This window comes from Lipotes vexillifer, unplaced genomic scaffold, assembly GCF_000442215.2.
Source record: "Lipotes vexillifer unplaced genomic scaffold, Lipotes_vexillifer_v1.1 scaffold382, whole genome shotgun sequence".
Lineage (NCBI taxonomy): Eukaryota > Metazoa > Chordata > Mammalia > Artiodactyla > Lipotidae > Lipotes > Lipotes vexillifer.
Window position 1 is genome coordinate 10,185,627 of NW_006780611.1, and position 11,439 is coordinate 10,197,065.

General features: G+C 40.0%; 1 protein-coding gene across 2 annotated transcripts in view; it reads left to right on the top strand.

The window, feature by feature from the left end:
- Window positions 1-11,439, top strand: part of DDX17 (DEAD-box helicase 17) — a 20,089-nt gene that overhangs the window by 4,403 nt on the left and 4,247 nt on the right. For both annotated transcript variants that reach the window (XM_007454019.1, XM_007454018.1), the window contains exons 2-11: window positions 286-436; window positions 1,150-1,249; window positions 2,072-2,205; window positions 2,509-2,574; window positions 4,392-4,533; window positions 4,912-5,072; window positions 5,164-5,336; window positions 5,680-5,790; window positions 5,923-5,984; window positions 7,436-7,495. In XM_007454019.1, the coding sequence (XP_007454081.1) occupies window positions 286-436; window positions 1,150-1,249; window positions 2,072-2,205; window positions 2,509-2,574; window positions 4,392-4,533; window positions 4,912-5,072; window positions 5,164-5,336; window positions 5,680-5,790; window positions 5,923-5,984; window positions 7,436-7,495 (1,160 nt within the window). The remainder of the gene's footprint in view (window positions 1-285; window positions 437-1,149; window positions 1,250-2,071; window positions 2,206-2,508; window positions 2,575-4,391; window positions 4,534-4,911; window positions 5,073-5,163; window positions 5,337-5,679; window positions 5,791-5,922; window positions 5,985-7,435; window positions 7,496-11,439) is intronic.

The window sequence follows — 11,439 nt, forward strand, 5'->3', positions numbered from 1 at the left end:
TTTTTGCGGTACGTGGGCCTGTCACTGTTGTGGCCTCTCCCGTTGCGGAGCACAGGCTCCGGAGGCGCAGGCTCAGCAGCCATGGCTCAGGGGCCCAGCCGCTCCACGGCATGTGGGATGTTCCTGGACCGGGGCACAGACCCGTGTCCCCTGCATCGGCAGGCAGACTCTCAACCACTGCGCCACCAGGGAAGCCCAAGAGTCCCATCATTTTACATGTTTTTATGGCACCTAAGGTATTTTGCTTTAAAACCACTAAAAAGCTAAAAATGTTGGTGTTTCTAGGTTTGGAGCAAGAGGTGGTGGTGGCCTTCCCCCGAAGAAGTTTGGTAATCCTGGGGAGCGTTTACGTAAAAAGAAGTGGGATTTGAGTGAGCTCCCCAAGTTTGAGAAGAATTTTTATGTTGAACATCCAGAAGTGGCAAGGCTGACTCCGGTAAGTTTGGGGGGTTTTATTTATTTACTTTTTTTTCATATTCAGTAATGACCCAAGTAGGTACGTTAGCCAGAGTATACTCATATACAGCCGTTGCTGTTATATGTTTTTGTTTTGTTTTGTTTTTTGTTATATGTTTTAGTCTAGTGTGGTGGTACTTTCCTTGGTTCTTGTTAGGATTGCTGATATAAGAGAAACCAGTAATACCTAATGTATTACTTGGTTCTCATTTGTTGGTTATATTTTCCAACCAGTTTGTTATGTGATTTTAGCTGTATATGAGGTGTCATGTCTTTTCATCTATGAAGTAAATTAAAAATTTAAAACATTGGCTTTTACTCCTGTTTGTATTTTTAACCTCATTATTTTGGACTCTATGCATGACATGGTAACTTGTTCAGAAGAAAGTGTAAGGAAAGAGCACTTGGTCCAAAGTTCCACATTTTCTCCCTCTTCCTACTTCTGGCCTTGGGCAATTTACTAATCTTTCTGAGTAACTTTTCTCATGTGGAAAATGGAACGGTTGCTAACCTGCTTCATTGACTCAGAGTTGGATGAAGCTGAACACGTGAAAGCACTATAAGAAGTGTTATACATATTTTCCAGTGTAATTGTGGATTTGATGATAATTGTTCTTCTGTATCGGAACATAAAGTTTTGCATGTTTAGAATAACTTGTTTATTGATTTGTCTTACTTTGTTGTCTTACATAGTATGAGGTTGATGAACTACGCCGAAAGAAAGAGATTACAGTGAGAGGAGGCGATGTTTGTCCTAAACCTGTGTTTGCTTTCCATCATGCTAACTTCCCACGTAAGTGTTTTTCAATCCAGTATCTTAATTGTTAATTTAGCTTGAACAGTCAGTGTGGTCATAGGTTATTTAAAGGTTTGACCCAGGCTCAGGATTGTGTTGAAAAGACAAGTAGAAACCTTTCACAAAGGTTTTTGGGGGTTTTTGTTTGTGTGTGTGTGTTTGTGGTTTGGGGTTTTTGTTTTATTTTTATTTACTTTTTTTTTTTGCGGTACGCGGCCTCTCATTGCAGTGGCCTCTCCTGTTGTGGAGCACAGGCTCCGGACGCGCAGGCTCAGGGGCCCAGCCGCTCCGCGGCATGTGGGATGTTCCCGGACCAGGGCACAAACCCACGTCCCCTGCATTGGCAGGTGGGCTCTCAACCACTGTGCCATCAGGGAAGCCTTGTTTTGTTTTATTTTTAATGCTTATGTGTTTCTCTGCTTAGAACTTTTTTGGGTTTTTTGCTTTTTTTCCCCATCTTTCCCTGGGATTTTGCCTCTACTTTTTAGAAAACAGCAAAATGAAATTGCTTTCTAGCTGGTTAAAATTTGAATTAGATAAACAATAAGTGACTACCATGTACCGTGGTAGTCATTACCATGTTAAATACTTCAGAGCAGTGGTTTCCAAGTTTTCGAGGGTAAGGGTAGATGGCTGTGGCAGTAGCCTTGAGAAGTAGTAAGTAACAGGTCAAAGATTCAGTCCTGAAGAAAAAAACAATACTTGGAGAGATGTAAAGCTGGGTAAATCCTCCCTTCAATGAGCTTAACAGTTTTTTAAATTTCTTTTGGCTGTGGGTCCTTAGTTTTACTTAAAGTAGTAATATCGATTTTCGTACAGAATACGTAATGGATGTGTTGATGGATCAGCACTTCACAGAACCAACTCCAATTCAGTGCCAGGGATTTCCCTTGGCTCTTAGTGGCCGGGATATGGTGGGCATTGCTCAGACTGGCTCTGGGAAGACATTGGCGGTATGTACCAGCAAGGGAAGATTTTTAATATTGTGGTAACTTATTTTGCTATTGTAAATACTCCATATGTTCTCAATTCTTGAAATTCTAATTCAGATAGGTATAATATTTCAGCTTTTTTAGCTGTCTGAAATATGTGGAAGCATTTTGTGTTCAAATATACATTGCACATACGTGTAACAGTTGAGTTCTGTTTTCCCTTTCCTAGTTACTTAGGCATTATCAATTACTGTGATAATTTAGAACAATTAATATAATGGCTTAGTTTTGGTATAACACTGTCCTTCTTTCCCCCCACCCCAGTATTTGCTGCCTGCTATTGTTCATATTAACCACCAGCCTTACTTGGAAAGAGGAGATGGCCCAATTGTAAGTGTGTTTCAGTTTGTTTACACTTCTAAGTATGACTACAACTTAATGATTGTTGTGTTTCAGGCACTGTGCTTTACATATGTTCTCAGATTTCATTCTCAACCCTACCTTCTGTATCTGGAAGAGAGATTATGTCTATCTTACTGATAAATTTTAGACACAAAGCAATTAAATGACTTGCCCAGGGTCATATAGGAATTAAATGGCTGAGCTTGAATTTGAACTACTCGTAAATTTTTTTTTTTTTTTTTTTTTTTTTTTTTTTTTTTTTTTGCGGTACACGGGCCTCTCACTGTTGTGGCCTCTCCGCTTGCGGAGCACGGGCTCCAGACGCGCAGGCCCAGCGGCCATGGCTCACGGGCTCTGCTGCTCTGCGGCATGTGGGATCATCCCAGACCAGGGCATGAACCCGTGTCCCCTGCATCGGCAGGCGGACTCTCATCCACTGCGCCACCAGGGAAGCCCTACTCGTACTTTTAACAATTATGCCTTCATAACAATTATTACCTTCATATAGAGGCATTTACTCTGCATTAAATGTAAGTGCAATTCTTGATTGCTCATTGATGCTATGAGGGATAAAAAAGTATGAAAGGAGATCCTTGCCCTGTGGCTGAGTCAGGTTTGGGATGTGTATTCTTTATGGTTAAGTGATATGTCTGTAAATGTTTATAGAGCAGCATGATTTTCTTGTTTGATCATTTTCATTTATGCTATTTACTGTAAGATTTCAGTAGTGGTCTTCAAACATTTTGAATGTACATTCTTAACTTTTTTTTAATAGAGCTTGCACTCACTGTATATGTTTATGAATACGTTATTATAGTATGTCTCAGTGTATTCACAACAAGAAATAATGCATTACCTTTCATTAACATAATATGTAATGTATTCCATATGGCTAATAGAGTTAGCTCTATTGTCATTAGTTAACGTCTAATGGATCAGTACACCGAGTGAGAGTCATTGTTAACAGTATATATGATACCTGTTTCAAAGTGTCTTAATTTTGTATTTTTTGGCCAACTTCTTGTCACGTTGTGTATAAGTCATCCTTGTTTTTGCCTAATGTGCCTGGCTAAAAGCTTAAGCTTGATGTCAGAAAAGTGTCAGCTTTGCTCATTTCCTGTTCATCTGTTTCTTTTTTTTTTTCTTTAATTGGGATACAGTTGATTTACAATGCTGTGTTAGTTTCTACTGTACAGCGAAGTGGAGTTCCCTGTGCTATACAGCAGGTTCTCATTAGTTATCTATTTTATACATATTAGTGTATATATGTCAATCCCAGTCTCCCAATTTGTTTCTAATATTTAATCCATGGTTTTGCAGGAATATTTTATAGCTACTTACTCATTTTGTGAGTTGTTTAGTTAAAACTAGGTAATACAGTCTGTAAATCTACTTACATAGCGCACATAACTGTAATGGATCATGTGTCAAAAGTCAACCATCATACCACATGCCAAGTATTAGTTCTCATAATTTTTACCACACTCCAGTGCACTGTCTTAGACCCCCTGCCTTCCCAACTCCCCACCCCATCACATACTTGAAAGTGCCAAATTTATAACAGAGTGAGTCAGTTATACATATATATATGTTCCCATATATATGTATAACTGACTCACTCTGTTATAAAGCAGAAACTAACACACCATTGTAAAGCAATTATACCCCAATAAAGATGTTAAAAAAAAAAAAAGAAAGTGCCAAATTAAAACAATGGAGAATTAAATAACCTTTTTGTACTTTTTTTTTTCCTCCTTAAACTTGGGATAGGTGTCTTAAGTGATTTGTTTGTTTGTTTGTTTTAGTGTCTAGTTCTGGCTCCTACCAGAGAGCTTGCCCAGCAGGTACAGCAGGTGGCTGATGACTATGGCAAATGTTCTAGATTGAAGAGCACTTGCATTTATGGAGGTGCTCCTAAAGGTCCCCAGATTCGAGACTTGGAGAGAGGTAATTTAAAAAATTAGTGTTTAAGAATTATTAGTTTCTCTCATTTTACCAATTTCTGTAAATGAAATTGAAGAAGAAAACAGTGGATTCTGGTTGGTGGGGGGAGATCAGTATTTCAGCAGCTTAACGATTCTCAAATATGGTTAAAATGCTATTTTAGGGAAGTTCAGTGTGACTAGAGACTTAAACTTTGTCGAGGTTCGGATGATTATACATACATTTTTGTTACATCATGCTTTTCCAGGCGCTGTGCTAAAATTTAGTCAGTGCTCTGCAGCACTGAGTACAGCCACCAGAGTTGGTGCTTCTTAGTTTGCTGAGGCTTGAACAGTGTGTAAAGAGTTCTTAGTTGGATAGATCTTTGGATTTGTTTTACAGGTGTCGAGATCTGTATAGCTACTCCTGGACGCCTGATAGATTTCCTGGAGTCAGGAAAGACAAATCTTCGCCGATGTACTTACCTTGTACTGGATGAGGCTGACAGAATGCTTGATATGGGCTTTGAACCCCAGATTCGTAAAATCGTTGACCAAATCAGGGTGTGTAAAGCTGATAATTCGTTGTCTTATACCCTTTGCCTGTAGTAGTTACTTAATCTAAAAGAAAGCCTTTCCATTCCTTTCTGGATAGCCTGATAGGCAGACATTAATGTGGAGTGCAACCTGGCCAAAAGAAGTAAGACAGCTTGCAGAGGATTTCCTTCGTGATTACACCCAGATCAACGTAGGCAATCTGGAGTTGAGTGCCAACCACAACATCCTCCAGATTGTGGACGTCTGCATGGAAAGTGAAAAAGACCACAAGTATGAAAGATTTCACTGTTTTGATGATGCTGATAAACCTTTCCTAATAATCCTCCAAAACTAAAATGTTATAGAAGCCAGTATTTTTTAGGCTTGAAAACATTAAAAGCATTGCTAGCTTTCCAACAATCCATTCTTTATATTATTCATCAGAGCTTGTGGTTAAAGGCAAGGATTCTGGATCCTTGGATTTGAATCCCAGTTCTGATAATTACCAGCTGTAGAGAAAGTAATTTGAAAAGAAAGTACTAAAGCTTTGGAGGGTTGATAATGCAAACATAGCTTCTGCGTGATATGTAGGGGGTCTTCTCTGGATGACTGAATTGTTCGGTCTTTTTTTCAGGTTGATCCAACTCATGGAGGAAATAATGGCTGAAAAGGAAAATAAGACAATAATATTCGTAGAGACGAAAAGACGCTGTGATGACCTCACTCGAAGGATGCGCAGAGATGGGTGAGTGCAGCACTGAGGTAATTAATTTGCCTCAGATTTTATAGTTCAGTAGGAATTTCTATATTGGTGTTGTGAATGTTGTATAATATTTCAACAATGCCAAACATGTACTTTGCTCTTTTCTTCTGACAGTTGGCCAGCCATGTGTATCCATGGAGACAAGAGTCAACCAGAAAGAGATTGGGTACTTAATGGTGAGTTCAAAACTGAGCATTGTCCTTACACTCTGTTTCAGGGATTGGCAAACTTTCTGTAAAGAGCCAGGTAGTAAATATTTTAGGCTTTGCAGACTGTATAGTGTTTTGTGTCACAACTGTTCAACTTTGCTGTTGTAGCACAAAAATGGCCATAGGCATTATGTAAAGAGTCAGCCTGGCTGTGTTCCAACAAAACTTTATTTGCAAAAATAGTCATTGTGCCAGATTTGACCCAAAGACCAGGGTTTGCCTAGCTCTGCTCTAGTTAATTGAATATTGGGGGCATTTTTGTCATCTCCACCATACTTCAAGATCATTAGTGCTGGCTCTTTACACCACTTTTTCACCACTTAGACCACCCTTTCTTTATCTAATGAGGTCTTGTCTTTATAGATATGTATACCAGCCTGAAAGCTCCCCACATCCCATACTTGTGGGATTTTAATGGAGGCTTCATCACGTTAACTCAGTCTCCCTCTCCTCTCCTCTCGTCTTCAGAGTGGGGCTCAAAGTTCCAAGCTTCTCTGATCATGGCTTGGTCTTTCTGGTGAACAGCCTCCATCCAGGAGCTATTCTGGAGCCCATCAAGTGTCTTTTCACTAGAGCAAAGTTTCCTGTCTTGTTCTTGTTTAGGAACTCTTGTTCAGGGACCAGGGTCAAAGACTTAAGTATTAGAATAAAAGATTCTCCTAGCATCCCTATTTTACAAGGGTTTTAGGAGCTCTGTGCCAGGAACTGAGGGCAGAGACCAGTATATATATTCTGTTATTCCACAGGGCAAAGTTAATGGTTTCTCCTTTCATTCCACATCTTATTTTTTTTTTTTTTTTTTTTTTGGCGGTACTCTGGCCTCTTACTGCTGTGGCTTCTCCCGTTGCGGAGCACAGGCTCTGGACGCGCAGGCTCAGCGGCCATGGCTTACGGGCCCAGCCGCTCTGCGGCACGTGGGATCCTCCCGGACCGGGGCACGAACCCCTGTCCCCTGCATCGGCAGGTGGACTCTCAACCACTGCGCCACCAGGGAAGCCCCATTCCACATCTTTTAAACTTCCTCCCTTTTCATACCCCATCCCCCACCCCCACTTTTGGTTTTGTTTTATTTGGGAGACAACTTTGCTGTCATAATTTAAGGGAAGAAAATTTTCAGCTCATGTTAATTCTGTTACACACTGCCACACCGTTTTAATAGTACTTTATTATTAGAGGTAAATTTTTTGATCTGTTGCTCCTCTGCTAAAGGGGAGTATAATAAATGTTTTCAAAAGAATTACTATTATCTTTAAATTTAAAAGAGCTTGGTGTGTTCTTACACCATTACTTGAAGTTTTAATATGATAGGGTAAGAAGGCCAGATAGCTGGGAATGTTTATTTGGTCATTTTTTAAGATATATCACGGTGTAGCCTTAATTTTATAACTTGCTTTCATGGTACTATCCTTGTTTTGCAGAGTTCCGTTCTGGAAAGGCTCCCATTCTCATTGCCACAGATGTAGCCTCCCGTGGGCTAGGTTTGTATAGATAGGTGTCTCTGTCAATGGTATATGTATCTTTTGGTTAAAAGATTTGCTTGTCTTTTCACATTAGAGTTGCATATACGTGTGTTTAGATAAATATTTAAAAGAGAAGAATTACATACAAAGTACGTGATTCCCCTTCCGCCCATGATTTTTTTTAACCTTGGTGGGTTTTTTGTTTGTTTTGGGGGGTTTTTTTCCTTTTATTTTCAAAGTCTCTTCCTGCTCCTAACAAACAGGCTTTGGTCTGCAGCAAGGCCTAGGCATGACTGTTTAAACTGGTAGAGGGAGAGGAGACGTTCATTTGCACAGCTCAACTTCTTCCTGGTTTTATTCTATATTCTGGGTGAATAAAATGAGCCCAATTGAACCTAGCTATTAGAAGCTAGTTTCTTCAGTTATTTTTTTCCCCTCTACCAATCTATCTGCGGATGTCCAATTCCATAAGTGCTAGTATATTCTTGGGATTTAGTAAATCTATAGATACGATATCTTTCGGCAATTAAATCTGTGTTGCCCAATTTAATTTACTGAAGTAAAACTATCATGAGCACTCAGTTATCCCCTCCTCCCACCCATACTCATGTCATCGATGCGCTGTCTTCCAATTGAAGAACTTAACTTGAAGTTGATGTTCTGGAGTTTTCAACCCATTACGACTTAAGGTCTTCAGAGATACTTTGTGATACTTCAGCCCATTATTCTGAGCAAAACAGGTATAACTCAAAACTTATTATATGTTTTAAAATGATAGAGTATTTCTGTCAAAGATATTTTTAAATTATTGACAGATACTAATCTCTTGCCCAGGAAGGCGAGAAGCACCATATTCCCTTATGATATTCAACATAAAGAGAGCAAGTATTCAAACTGGAATACAAAAGTAATGAAGGCTTTTTAAACATTGCACTCATCATTCCCTCCTTCAGAGGTGGTGACTTGCAGCCATGACTGAAAAATTTTCTCTGCCCTCTGAGGTCATGTCTGGATCTGTGCGGTTAGAACTTGGACCTGTTGGGAGAAGAGGCTGAGGCCTGAAAGCAGTTTACATAAAAGCTTTCAGTGATGGTGGTTTTTAAACAGGCTTGCTATGTGCTGGTAGCTTCTTTGTGCATCTTGCCTAGACAATTTAAAATATTTGTTCCATGTCCCCCTGCATTTCTAAACCAAATCAATTGGCTGCCATTAGAATAACTTATAGACTCTTCGTCCCACCCCCACTCATCCAAGAGAGGGGAGAGGGAAGGTATCTGAGTCTGTTTCTTGTTACTCAGCATCAGTGCTTGTTTTGGGCCCCTTTGTTTGCTGCCTTGTAAAAATCAAAAGGAAGGGGAAAACCCACCAAAATGGCAGAATGCTGACCAAGGTCCTACAAGATCCTGGAAAGTGAAGGCTTCTACCTCATTAGACAGGGGTGCAATTTTCAGCTGAGTCACCAGGCCTTTTTTCACTTCCTGTCGAGCGATGGCCTCTTAAATGTTCCCTTCAGGTAAGTTCTTCGATTCCCATAATTTTATAATAGTCATCCTCCGGAAACCACTGTTTATTCCCTTTCCAGTGGGATATTTTTTATTTTTCCTTTTTTTGTTTAAACTACACACTGTTAAACTAAAAGTATTGAATTTATTTTGTTTTGTTTTTTAACAGAAGCTTTGATAGCAGCTGCAGATCACTCAGTACATGGCCGAGGCAAATCTACATTGGCCCGAAGCAGCTCTAGATGAGCCTATTGACTAGTCTCAGCCCCTCCCAATTAGTGATTGGAGATTCAGGCCATGTCATAGGGCTTGTCAGACAAAAAGTTCTTACCCTGGGCAGCTGGCCAAAACATTAACTTTTTGATTTCTTACCCTGCAACAGCATCTTCTCTAAAGACACCAAGGTAATATTGTGACAGTGCACAAATAACATCAGGGCAGGCTAGACTAGACTGGAGAGAAACAAATTCTGCGCTTGCTCTTATGTGCCCTCAGCCAGCTGTATCTGTGCACACGCAAGACACCTTTCTAGTATGAAGAACTTGCACCATGTCTGCCCACTATTGAACCCTTCCAGAAGTATTCCCAAGTGTTGATAGCTGAACTGTTGACTCCAGTCCCCAGTGCCTTCTGCTAGGAAAGCACACATCTGTGCATCCAGTGCAATAATTCAACCTGCTCTGCTGCCTGTGGTCATACACAGTGGGAGTGAGTAAGGAGCATTATCCTAGCCCTGAAGATGCGGTCATGGAGCATAATTCCCCATTCCCCCCGTCTCACATCCATCCTGGCCCTGTAAATTTTTGTTTTCCCTTTGTTACCGCAACGACCCTAGCCGGAGACTCACGCTGCCCCCTGTGATAAGTGCCTTCTCGTCTTTCTGGTGTGATTTCAGGACTTTAGGGGTCAGTAAAGACTGAGGAGCCTTTATTGTAATAAGAAACAGACATAATGCCCCTTTCTTCACAGGCCCTGTAACAACAGCTGAATTTTTTTTTTTTTTAAATCATCTCCCCTTTCCCCCTGAAATTAATCCAGTCTGGGCAATAGATGCAGTCTGACCCTTTGGATGTAACTTACATTTTTTTTATTAATTATTTTTTTCTACAATCACCCCAATTATCCTTGGGGGAGGCGTTGGAGGACCTGAAATTTTTACCCGAACCCAGGTTCTCCGGCGCTTGGCAACCAAATGGGGCTACAGAGAAGCATCTAAGCCAGTTCACAGAGCGAGCGTGTGTGGGGACTTCTCACTGCCACGGACCCTTGATGCATGCTCCCCGCGCTCCAGTGGTCCCGTGTCAGAAGGCGGAGTTTTCGAAAGGAGGCCGCCAAAAATAAAAGGCAAAGAGACGGGATCGGCTGCAGCGGTTTCCCAAAGGAGGAGGGAGTGTGCATCGGTCTGGTAACAAACAGAGAATGTTTTTTAATTATTTATATCACAAAAATCTGTGTTTTATCTAGGATATTTTCTGAATATTCTTTGTAAAATGCAGATTTTTTCCACAAAACATTAGGATTCTTTGTTATATTCTTAAATTTGTTTGTTTAAGTAGGTAAAAATATACATTTAGCTGAAAGCATTACACTAACATTTACATACTTTAAGCTTTAGGAGGTTATTCAATCCAGTTCCCAGCAGTGGACAGAACATTAAACTTGTGTCTCAAGGTTTCATGGTTTTTCCCACACTCTTTGGCTGTTTAATTTTCCAGGTTACATAGACAATCTTTGATAATTGAAGCAAGGACTGAGTTGAAGTAACCTTGAGTTGAGAAAAAAACCTTATTTGGCAGAGCTGGGCTTGGTAGTACAGTGAAATTTTAGTGTAATGTGCTCTTGTGGTAATTGAAAGAGGAAAGGTAATTTGGATATTTCTGCAAAGGAAAATAAGTGTGTATTTAACTTTGGCTCTGATCAGTTTTTTTTTTTTTATTATAAGCAAAAAATTTTTAATCTAAATATCTTAAGTCTCCATGAAAATGTAGTAATAAAGTATATGAAGTTTTTGTTTTTGTTTTTGTTTTTGTTTTCTTTTCATTTTGCTCTGTGACTGGTTTAAAGGTAAGTTTGTTATATTACTGGTAGATTTTGCCAGGCTTCTCCCAACAGAGTAGAAGTGATTTGGCCTTGTAGCTTAATGATGGTACCACTTTCTACATTCCAGTTTTGAAAAGGATAGAACTGGAATTTGGTACAACTCCTGTCAGTATATTGCTTAAGATACAGAAGAGGCAGGAGTTTGGATGGTTGAATGGGATTTCCTTAGGATTTTACAGCTGATAAAGATGCTGCTTCCTCTGCATGTCCCAAGCATCATTAATCCTCTTTTACTCTGTTGGGATGAGTCTTTTTTTGTTCCTGTTCAGAGTGGTTACTAACTTAATCTTCTCTCCTCTTGCTGTCATCTGCATTCGTGCTTCCCACCTGTTGTTGGCATGTCCTTTACCTTCTCTTTCC